Here is a 12,114-nt window from a genome sequence, read left to right on the forward strand (position 1 = left end):
GGAAGATAAGTTATCTCTTATTGCTAGATTGTTTTTCTGCTGCTGCTTTTGAATGTAATTCTAACTTTGCTGTGGTACATTTAGTTTGTTTTTCCCATATCATGGTTCAAATCACATACTTTAAGATTATTTTTCAATAAAATCTATGGCAACTAGATCTACTCCATTAGATAACAACCTTATAAATTACATCCAAGAATTTCCTTCCAAGTGAATGAACCTTACATAATTGTATGTGCATATTTTCACCCAACTACTGCTGGACTTGACGTCTGTTATTTTTATTTTGCAAAGAACTTTAAATATACTAAACACCTACAAGGTTCAAAAATGCCAGTGGCCAAGATAAGCAGACCAATTAATGCCCTAATTAGAGGTAAAGCTGTGGTTGGAAGTCCCAAAGAACAGTGTAAGAGATAATATCACAGCCAAAAGCTCTGGCTGTGAGAAGTCTGTCTCAGTTCATAGCTTCTTCAATTTCAAAGAATCAAACCTCAAATCACAAGCCAAGAATTAATGCTGTTGTCTAAAGAACCCCTGATGCAAAATAAAACTTTGAAATAAGTTATCACAAGTTTTCTGAAGGAAAATTAAAATTTGCTTAAATGATACAGGCAGTAGAGAGTATATATGGTCACTTGACAAGAGCACTCTCATTCCTAAAGCTTATTTGTGCCAATTTTGGCTGAAACTTTGTAAATTATTTACTTCATACAATACTGGGTACCAAAGAGCATCTACAAGACATTATTATGGACAAAACAAAATTAATACAATTGGCATTTTTGAACCATCAGAGAAACATAAAAAACTAAAATGCAATCCTATACATGTACACAAATAAAAGAGTCACAGACTCCCTTGGGCTAGGAATTTATCCAAACTGTCTTAGAGAAACTTGTTAGATAACAAGACAACTCAAAATTATCTCCTGTTGACAATAAAAATGCCATCTTTCTTACAGGAGATAAGAGAAGACACTAGCTTTTCCTTGCTTTGAGATTCAGGACAGATAAATGTAGCAAAGATGCACAAATTCAGAATTACTGTAAAGGAATACATTATTCTCTTCTTCGCTGATGGGTAATCATGCTCATCCTCTCAGATTTCTTTCTTCTCCCTTCATCTGAGTTTAGAATTATATAAAAAATGTGTATAAACACCTTGCTTTCAAAGAACAATTACTTTCAATAGTGTTATAAACACCAAAACAACTGATAGGAAGGACATGAAATAAATGACCTTCATGCTAAAGAGAAACTCATCCTGTTCCCATCCAATTTCCTTGTCAGTTGCTTAGTATTCAGAAATTAGGAAAAAAGCTAAAGGGAGAAACTCAGAGAAATACAGGAACTTCTACTTACAAAAGCAAAAAAAAAAAAAAAACAAGAGCAAAAGTACTCAAGCCAACCACTCTAATGTATTAAACAATCACAATTGTTCCACAGCTTAAAATTAATGTTCAGAATGTCAGGAAGGAAGAATGATGTTCTTGTTTATCTAGATGTTTCCCTTTCAGAAGGGAAACATCTAGATAAACAAGAACATCACTTTCTCTCTTGGCTGGTCAGAACTATTTTGCACATTTCTAAAATGAAAACAAGAGCTGATGAAACAAGAGGAAAAGTGTAAGTAAAAGATATACCTCACAGTCTGTGACTTTACAAACTGCATCATCATCTAATATTATCTATCATAAAAGAACAGAGGAATAACCTGACTCTAACCTGAGCTGCCAGCTTGCATTTTAGTCATGCTGAAAACAAGTCAAGAAACAGAACATGATGTATAGAAGGCTATTGACTTTTAAAGAGGGTGGCAGAGAATAATTCAGATTCTCAATGGGAATTATGTGCCTAATTGGAAAAATAAGCAGGAACACAGTTATCACAAAGAGAAAGTAGCACCCCAAGATAGGGGACAATCAATGGCAGGAGTTTCTCTCCATGCTGCATTTAGCACTGCAATTTAATTCCTCAGAATACCCATGGTGAGATCGCCTTTGAACAAGCTTAAGCAACTAAAGCACCCAGGGTGGTTTAATGACTGCACCACCACCAAACTAAAGTATTTTTCCATGCTGGCATCAAATAAAGAACTCCTGACTCTTAACACCAAACAGAAGTGTTTGTTATTGAAAGAAAAAAAATAAAACAGCTTCTGACAGAACTTCTGAAAGTATGCATTGAATGCTTCCTCTCCAAAAGTATCTCATAAATCAAATAAATTACTCAATGTTTGCAGCATATATGTTAGCTAGACTTGCATTCTGCTTAACAACACCTAGGTTGATTCTGTTTGCTCAGTTCTCACAGGTATTTTCCGGAGGATAGGTTGAAAGAAGAATAAAAGACTAAGTGGATTAGTATATAAGCAGCTAATTGTTTCTAGTATAAGATGAACACCTCATAGGCAAAAAAAGACCTGAGGGTTCTTCCTGGTGGACACCAACTTCAACAAGAGCCCACAACGTACATAGATTGCCCAGAGAGGTTGTGAAGTTTCCATCCTTGGAGATATTCAAAAGCTATTTGGACACAGTCCTGGGCAACTGGCTCTAGGCAGCCTTGCTTGAGCAGGGGAGGTTAGACCAGACAACCTCAAGAGGCCTTTCTAAACTCATCTGCTCCATGACATTAAAATATGAACCTAAATATAATGAGATTATTAACTGTTTCCAGATTAGCATTCATTTAACAAGAGGATTACACAGATAATCCACAGATAGAAGGAGTCAAAATTTAACCAAAGTAAGACAAAGCACAGCTACAGATCAATCTGCCATACACAGTAAGGCAGGGCAAAAGCACATGGTCCATATAACTGTGAGTAATAAAGTTGTCTGTCTGGAGAGCAAAGAATGTGAAATACATTTACTTGGATGAGAGCAATTACTAGTTCACAAAAGATGACAAAAATTTGTGGCATCAGGCTGGATATTTAGCTGGACATAAACTTGATGCTACATTCAAGCAAATTTTCAAGATATAAGAATCAGGCTAAAAAGATAAAAGGGTTACACTATCAATATCTTCTCCACTGAAAAAGACTGTGCAGTATTGCACCGACTTCTGGCATGTGCCACCATGTGTGTACCATGCCAAAAGAAAGTACTGGAGATAATCCAGAAAACAACAGAATCATAATTTAAAGGACTGAAACCTGTAACTTTAGAGTTCCAAAGAAAGAAGCAAACCAAGCAACAAAGCAACCAAGCCCCTCCTAAGCATTTTTGTAAACAACAGAAAGTTGATACCACAAGACAGACAATTGTGCCTTAAATTTTTCAGAAAAATGTGTAAAATTATGCAAATGCCAACAAGTTGAAAACAAAACTAGACCTATTTAGCAGCAAGGTTATTCATTATATTTTAGTTGATTTAAAGACTTCAAGGATAGACACCTGAACAAGATCAAGTCTCGGGGATTTTTTTTTTGGCTTGTTTGGTTTTTTGAAGTGAAGATCTATTATTCAGCTGTGCCCCACCCCTTAAAAATTAGGGGCACAACTTTAGACTGAATGAACTTAATTTCAAGAACTTTAAATAAAGTCACATTAAGATCCCTTAAAGATCTCTGAAAACTGGTATCCATAATCTTTATTGCAGTAAGGCTTTCATGAGTACAGTATGATTTATGGCATTCCATAGCTTTTCTAACATAAGCATAGGAAACTAAGGAATTCCAGCAGGTTTTAGAAAGAATACCTGCACTTTTTGAAGGAAATATCATGTCAATTGTTCAAAGGAAACATCATTGCAATGTATTTCTTCCTTTAAAAGATGGCCATTTGCTACATGTTTTTCTATTGATCCCCAAGAGCCTAACTTCAAAATGCTAGACACGTTCTTCATCTGCCACAGGTGTACATGCAAGTAAAATCACCTTATTTAATAAGGAGACAGCAGACTTTTGAAGTTATTTCAGATAATCTTGAAAATCTTAAGTAAGACAGAAACACCTGGCAGCTGTGGTCCCAAGTTGCTGGTTTTTTTAAGAACATGCTTGTTTCCCCAGACTTTCCCCCCAGCATGATTTCTTTTCTACTCATGTTTAAAAGAAAGACTTTTCTGGAAGGAAGTGTGCTTCTCATGTTTACTAAGGAGAAATTACAGAGGAAAGCTGGAGAAATGGATATACATGACAAGATGCAAACATTTTAGCAATAGGGCTTTTGCTATAGCTAAATTCATACCACTGTCTATCACATGGACACAATTCCACAGAACCATCATTTCAAATCAGTATATTGGAACTTGAGGGAAAAAAAAAACCAACTGTACAAGACCAAAGGAAAATGGAAATGCTGAGTTTTCTTAAGCAGTACTTACACCAAGAGCAGCTTGGTAGGTAACTTCCGAGGGGAAGGTGAAGGAAGGCCCTGTTGTGACTGGGCTGCTGGGGGGTGGAGTCACAATCAGCCCTGTAGTGCCAATATGAACCTGGGAGAGAGAAAAAAGGGTCAGTTCTGTGTACTTTAGTAACAGCTGGTATTGACAGAGCTGTAAGCTTCATGGTCAAAATCACCAGTATTCTACCCCTTGTAACCTTAAACTAAACCTAATTTTTAGTTAGATACTCACATAAACAGTGTTGGATCACACTGCTCACTTTTTTTTTTCTGACATTTCTCAATGTTTGGAGATACACTGAACCAGTTACATGAAACACACTTTTAACCAGTGTCAGCTTTCTTTTTTTTCCATAAAAGGCTGTCAGATCCCTAAGATGTGCAAATAAAGCATATTTATGAGCTCAGGTAAAACATCACCAATACCTCTTGGGCTCCATTGCTCTCTCTTTTCCCAAAGCATAATCACTATACGAAACAGCCAATTTTTCACAAACTGCTGAACAAATAAATAAAGTCAAATAAATATTTCTACTTACCACAACCAGATTAATATGCTAAATATCTGGAATTCATATAATCTTCAAGTTGAATATTTTACTTTTATAGGATGCACTTTACTAATATTCATTATTATATTCAATTTAGAAAAAATAAATTAAAAAATTACATCACTCCAGTTTCTAGTTTCCACAGTTTAATAAAAATCTTTGTGGCACTTTAGAATATATCAACTGCAAAAAAAAAAAAAAACAAACTAGTCTATAAGACCAAAACTATTTGCTCTCATATCAGAAGTGTTAGAGAACATTTTCTTTAAATGTTCTCATGTTGGAAGGTAAGTTTTTTGAAAGTGCGCATTTATTACTAATTAGACACAATTAATAACTTGAAATAAGTAATCTGACAAGATCAGAGGCCTTTATAGCTATAGCTGATGCCCTGTGAATTACCTGAGAGGGGGCACTACAGGACAGCCCGGTCAGCTCACTGATGCGGGCTGCAGCCGTGGGGTTGCTGGAGCTGATGAGGACAGGAGGACTGATTTCCATGGAGTGGCGGTTCTGAGAAGACTGAGAAGCCTTGTTGGACATGGTGAGGGAGGTAAAAGAGTGTCGTTTCTTGGTGTTTTTCTTGGTATCGGTGTGCTTTTGGGTTGAATTGTTGTGGGCTGCCCCAGAGGTACCTTCTCCAGAGTCAACAGCAGAACCTGAGGGCTTGTCCAGCTCTATCAACTGTTTGGCTGCTGTGTTAAACTACAAAAACCAGTAACATGTTAGTATGTTTTTTATTTATAAAATTCACCTGAATATAAAAAAACATCTCTTTTCCTTTTATTCATAAGATAATCTCAACCATGCAACTTAAAACTGTGGCATACCAACCTACTCTACCAATCTGTCAGTAGAGAGTGACAAATCATTCACTACAAACTCAACACACTTACTGCTGGGCTGGTATGAAATTTTACCATCAGAGGTAAAATTTCAATCAATAAGTACATAATGCCATAGTCCAGACATGGATTAATTCAGCAGTAACCACTGCCTGTATCATCTAGAAGTCAGACTAAAACACAGTGGTCCCCTTTGACCTTATAACAGAAAAATCTGTGCTACAAAACTTCTTGGATATTTATGTCATTTTCAGCCATTTTTTTGTTTTGTCTATGACACAATCCTGCACATTTGCATGTGGGCTCTTGAAGATATTCCTCCTTTATATCCTTTTGTACTTGTGCACATCTTTAACACTACCAGCAATGAAAACACAGGCTTCCTCAATGCAGGTTTAAGAACACAGTAGGACAGACTAAATACCCAGCTATATCAGTATACTGCCTGGCAACAGGCACCTATACAGGCATAAGATAGCATAAGGAGAAAAGAAACATATACAGGCAATTTTGTGGAAATACCTTCTCAGCTTCTGAATTTTCTAATGTAGAGGCACCATCTCTGTGCTATTTTCTCTTTCTTTAAGCTTACCTAAAGAATTTCTGTTCAAATGAGATTTTCTATCTGCTAATTTGTAACAACAATACTACATTAAATGCAAACAAATCCTTCCTTTCCAATGAAGAAATGAGGAATCTGACACATTTTCTTCTTACAATGAAATGTAAGCTATATAATTGAGAGGAGGAGAGGAAACCAACAAACAAACCCTCTACATCTTTCAAACGCCCTTTATTTTTAGAAAGTCTTAGCACTATTAGAAATAATAACGTCAGAACTCTCATGTAATCATGAGCTGAAATAACACCAGCACCAGTTTTCTGAACATGTACCACTAAATATGAATACTGTTACTTGAAAAGTGTAGGTGATTATGAAGAAAGAAAAGATCTTTTCTGAAGAACATCAGGAGGAAAGAATGAAATTAGTTACTGTGGAATTTTATTTCTATTCTTCAGCACATTATTTCTTCTATTTATTGTACCATTTTCCTGCAAGTCTTGAGATACCTACTATGCTCCTGAAGAGTTTTAAAGTAGTATTTTACCCCATCAAACCTTTACCAGACAAACAACAAACCATTTATTATGATAGTATCAACATTGATTTAAATGCAACTCCCACAGATGACCAGCTTACATTCTGAACACAACATGTCTACAGATACAGATTTATAAGGTAGTTTAAAAGAAAAAGGATTTTTTTTTAAATAGAAGAGGCTGGCAAGTGATATTTGAAAGATGTCATCTGGAAGAAAATTTCATGTATATACAGAAAAAAAAAGATGAAGTTCAAAACCAGAACTACTGGAACGATGAGGGGTAGACATAAAACCTTCTACAGAAGAATAAGAACTACATGGAATACACTGCAGTGGAGGAAGAGCATAATGGGGGCTTTGAAAAAGGATATTAAGTCAAGAATACAGAATCTTTTCCTAAATGTTCTTATTGTTTAGAATGCAACTGAAGAGAACTGGAATCACAGAATCATAGAATCATTTGGGTTGGAAGGGACCTTCAAGATCATCAGTTCCAACCCCTCTGCCACTGACAGGGACATCTTCCACTAGACCAGTTTGCTCAGAGTCCCACCTGACCTGGTGTTGAACACTTCCAGGGATGGGGCACCCTGTTCCAGTGCCTCACCACCCTCACAGTAAAGAATTTCTTCCTAATACCTAATCATAACCTATCTTCTTCCAGTTTGAGTCCACTCCCCCTTGTGCTGTCACTACATACTCTTGTAAAAAGTCCCTCTCAATCTTTCTTGTAAGAAGGAAGGATAGGAGAAGACAATATCAGGGCGGTAAACAATCCTATGAAAAAGGTGGATGCTAGATTTTCCTTCCTGCTATTACTCAAGATGGATCATATGGATCAAAATAATATTGTATTACTTGCATATAACAGAAGATATAAACACATCATTTTCTCCAATGAAGCCCATTATTTAGATGATTATTGAATTTTAAATTTAGATCAAACATACTTTAAACAGACCAGTGAAAACATTATTTCATTAGAAAACATTGAGGCTGGAGGATATGAAACAAGTAGAAAATAAGACCAAAAAAAGCCTACTCTGCTGTTCAGCTTGTCAGGGTCTTATTTGTCACCACAACAAACATGCAGGTTTTTCAAGGTCTAATAATTTTATCTATTTTGCACTTTTTTTTTTTTAAAAATCAGATTGAAATTCTTCACATCCTTCCTGAGAATCTCAGTATTCCATACTGTTGATACAATGGCTGCAACTGTTTCCATTCTTATATAACCTACATCCTTATTTGCAAAGAACTAGCTAATCAGAGAAGTTAAGGGATCACAGAGGAATGAAAAGGAATACCAAAAGCCACTTTGCTAATAGCACCCCAAGGTACCTGTTACACCTAATTATATTTGTTTACCTCCAGAAGCTATCAATGCCTGCAGAATCTGATTACTCTGTACAGTGAACAACCTATTAGGGAGAAGTTAAGGCTTGCCCATGGGATCAATTCAAGATGGAGTCAAATAAAAGCAGCATGCTGTGCTTTTTTATGCAGAGAAGCAAGCAAACAACAGTTGCATGAATCTGAAGATGGAAGAGAACTGATTACTGGCCTCCTCTTTGAAGTAACTTGGGGACAGCAACAGCTGCAGAATATTTTGTAGAGTGCAGTTTACTTCTGCTCCTTGAGAAGAGAAATTAAGCACCTGCATGCATTCTCCAGTGAAATGGCTAACAGATATTCAAGGTCACCAAGGGACTGAACCCAAGTCATGCTATGAAGTGTTTCCATCTAGCATTCGTTTCTGCAACAAATACATATGTACCTAGGCCTGCAGTTCCTACATCAGTTGTTTTCCTTAACAGACACATTTTCATTGAGGCTTCTTTACTTCAATCTTTACATTCACTTTTTTCTTTTTTTCTCATTCAACAAAATCTTTGCTGCAGCAGGAAGCTTGAAATCCAATTCCCTTTCCCACCAAACTCCAGGAAACTGAAAAACTTTCCAAGCAGGGCAGGACAGAGGCAGCTGGCTGAGCTACGTCTCAGGGCTGCAGCAGGGCTGAGGTCAGCACGCAGCTTTGCTCTGCCTGCAGATGTCTGCAGGAATTACCACTACTGCAAGGGCTCTAAGAGTGGTGCTTTGCTACACTTATTTTAAAAACTAATTCAGCTGTTCTTTACTTGCACAAAAGTAAACAAAAGCTGACATTATTTTCTACTGGCAATTTGACTGAAGAGTGATTTCTTTTCCCTGATTTTTGTTCCATTCTGCGCATTTGTATTTGTTTATGAAGTGTTAAACTAGGTCAGATCATCCAATTTGAGGTCTAAGAAATGTATATTGTACCCAGAACTGCAAATTTTCAGAAAAAATCTAATAATATCTGTTTAGTTATGAATAATTTTTGTTCTTGGAACAGCAATAACTATAGCTGTTAACTGATTTAAAAGAATCACTTAAAATTTCTCTCAAAATGTGTTCAGTCTCACTTTTATTACTAACACAAATTTAATATGTGAAAGTTAGAAAAGAAAGGATCAGAGTAGTGAACATTGAATCATAATAGGGCAAAATTGTCCTCAAATACAATCAGAGATTTTCATGGACTTCAACATTATCTAAAATTTTATCCTCACTGTACAAGAAATATCTCAATTATTACACCTATACTACAGAATAAACATCACAGACTACGCCCATTTTATAGTTAATGACTTCAAATAACCTCTAGTAAATGGAGTTACTAATTCACATTTTCAAACAAAAGGATGTGGACTAACATACACAAGGTAAAAGCTATGTCTGTCATTATAACATGATAGAATTCCCTAAAAATAGGCAATGATTACAGGATTGGGAAATGCAATGAAAGCTACCATATAAAAATCTTTCAAAAATATTTATTACTTTTAATCTTCATTTTCTTTCATAAAATTGGTAAGAATGGTTTGCTATACTTGTTTCTATCAGTTGTCTGTATATTTTCCAGAACAATAGTTATATACTCTCAGAAACCAGGCATTTCAAAATTCAACCCATACTTTACTGCATATCTCATGCCCTCCACCACAGCATGCATTTCAGTTTAGTATATAGTGAAAAAAACCCACCTATCTGATTTGAAGTAACTCCTAGGGTATAATTTATCATTCTAGACTTTCCATTCCACTTTAGTAGGGATTTGAGAAAATGTACTTACTTAAGTGTTGATGCCTGTTCTAAAAGGGTTTATTGAAAATACATTTTCTTAGTTGATGGAATCACTCTAAAAACATTAACAGAAATATATTTTGTGACTTTCATTTTTACATATTTTTTCAAGGCCATATATCCTTTTTGCAACTTTTGCAGAGATAGGAAAGTAGTTGTTAGCTAAATAGCTCAAGTGGCTGCCCTAGGAAAGGGCTTTTTCTAACAAGGCTAAGTAATTTAGTTTGAAAAAACACTACAAAAAGCTTTACTGGCTGAATTGAAGGGGCAGTTAATTGCAAGAAGCTAGGAAGGAATACCCAAGGGCAAGAAATCATTAAATTGGCCTTTTAAAACATCTTAAACCGAAGCCAAAATTGCACTAAGCAAGTTGAAACTTTTTGGTCTTCTTTTTTTTACAGTCGTGAAATTTTTTACCTCCAGATTTACAGATACTTACATCAAGCTATAAAAATAAATATATATTTTTTTCCTTTTAAAAATATCAAATTCTATTTCAGTTGAAGGCAGTAATGGCTTTTGAAGTTCCCATCTCATCACAGGATTCAGAAATTGAATTAATAAAACCTGACTTGATTCTTAGTATGGCTACACATTTCTTCTGTGACCTGAAGTACATATTTCTCATCCCAGAGATAATGTGAAAATACTTATGTCTTTCATCATTCAGCCTCAATCATTTAAATGAAATACTGTTGGTGCAGGGAAATGTATCTTACCAAGTATTCACAGCATATCTATCAGAAAAGGACAAACACTACTCCAAACCTTTGTATCTTTCTGTAATGCAAATTTGAATAGTTGCTGTGGCTGTACACACTGTTCCTAATCACTGATGTCTTTCTATATAAAAGATACAGCTTTCAACTCTTAAAATTTAAAGGGTTGGGGAAATTTTCTCAACTGCAACCTTTTACTGTAAATTGCTGTAACACATGATAAATGCAGGAAGATGGAGAAGGTTTTATATATGGCTCTGTTGATGAAAAAGCTGATCCTTTACCTGTTCAACAACAAACTATACCCTTTGACATCCTAGTTGTGCTAGTTTGGTTTTGAAGGATGGATATTAGGGACAGTCCAAAGCTAACTATTTCTCTGACTTGCTGATTGCTTTCATTTTGTGGCTAAGTGTGGTTTGGATTGACTGCATGACTCCAGTATTAACAAGAAAACATAGTGACTGCCTCCAATTACACTCATTTCAATTCCATTCAATAAAAATAGGTATCAAATAGCCAAGTGAAAATCACTGGTTCAGCTGCTGAGGCCATTAACTTTCCCAAAGAGAATTTTAGGTCTAAGATTATTTGTATCTCAGGTTATTTTAGAATCATCACCAGTACTGATTATTTTTCCTTTCAGAAAATTAAATATACAGTGGGCACAGCCTTACTGAGGACCCAGCTTTACTCACCTCGACATAGGAAATTGGAAATATTCCTATCTTGTCAGCCAGCATTCCTTCTGCCCAGTTTTCATCCACACGGCGAATTACAGTCAGAACATCATCCTGTGTGAACATGCAGTGATTATGTCTCCCAGCTCTAATTTAATTTCTCATTTAATTTTCCTCCATAACACAGGAGTAATCAGAGAAGGCAGGACATGGACAAGAACTGCAGAGAAGGCACTCTGTAAGAGGAATATGCTGCTTTGGGGGTTGAAGTCAGTTCAAGCTGTTCTTTTTCCTATTTTGTCAGAGCTCAACTAAGTGCCCACATCTCAGCGATCTGACTTTGTCCTTAGTGCCAGTCTTCCTGTCATGTTCAGTCCATGTTACTCACCAGCCCTCCTTTAATTCCTTGGCATTATTCAACAGAACTACAACCATTTTCCTTCTCAACTGACTCATTACCTAACCTTCCCTAGATGTTGTTTTTCTACTTAAGTAATTAAGAACATTGCTAGTGATATGACTTCTTTCGTATCTGCAATTTGAGTGTTTCTTTAGAAGATGGAATGTTTTAAATTCACAACATAGGTTATTTCTCATCAATTAGGAACATCACTATTGCAAGTATGCAAAAATGCATTCTCAGAAATAAAACATCAGAGAAATTATATGTAATTTAGAAAGAGAATGTGAAACTAAT

General features: G+C 35.8%; 1 protein-coding gene across 2 annotated transcripts in view; it reads right to left on the minus strand.

Annotated features, from left to right (window-relative positions):
* The window catches only part of SH3RF1 (SH3 domain containing ring finger 1), an 82,801-nt gene that overhangs the window by 20,344 nt on the left and 50,343 nt on the right, over nt 1-12,114 (minus strand). For both annotated transcript variants that reach the window (XM_066548260.1, XM_066548261.1), the window contains exons 4-6: nt 11,436-11,531; nt 5,305-5,607; nt 4,332-4,442 (exon numbers count right to left, since the gene is read on the minus strand). In XM_066548260.1, coding sequence (XP_066404357.1) covers nt 4,332-4,442; nt 5,305-5,607; nt 11,436-11,531 — 510 coding nt within the window. The remainder of the gene's footprint in view (nt 1-4,331; nt 4,443-5,304; nt 5,608-11,435; nt 11,532-12,114) is intronic.

The sequence above is a fragment of the Molothrus aeneus genome, chromosome 4 (assembly GCF_037042795.1).
Source record: "Molothrus aeneus isolate 106 chromosome 4, BPBGC_Maene_1.0, whole genome shotgun sequence".
In the NCBI taxonomy this organism is placed as follows: Eukaryota; Metazoa; Chordata; class Aves; order Passeriformes; family Icteridae; genus Molothrus; species Molothrus aeneus.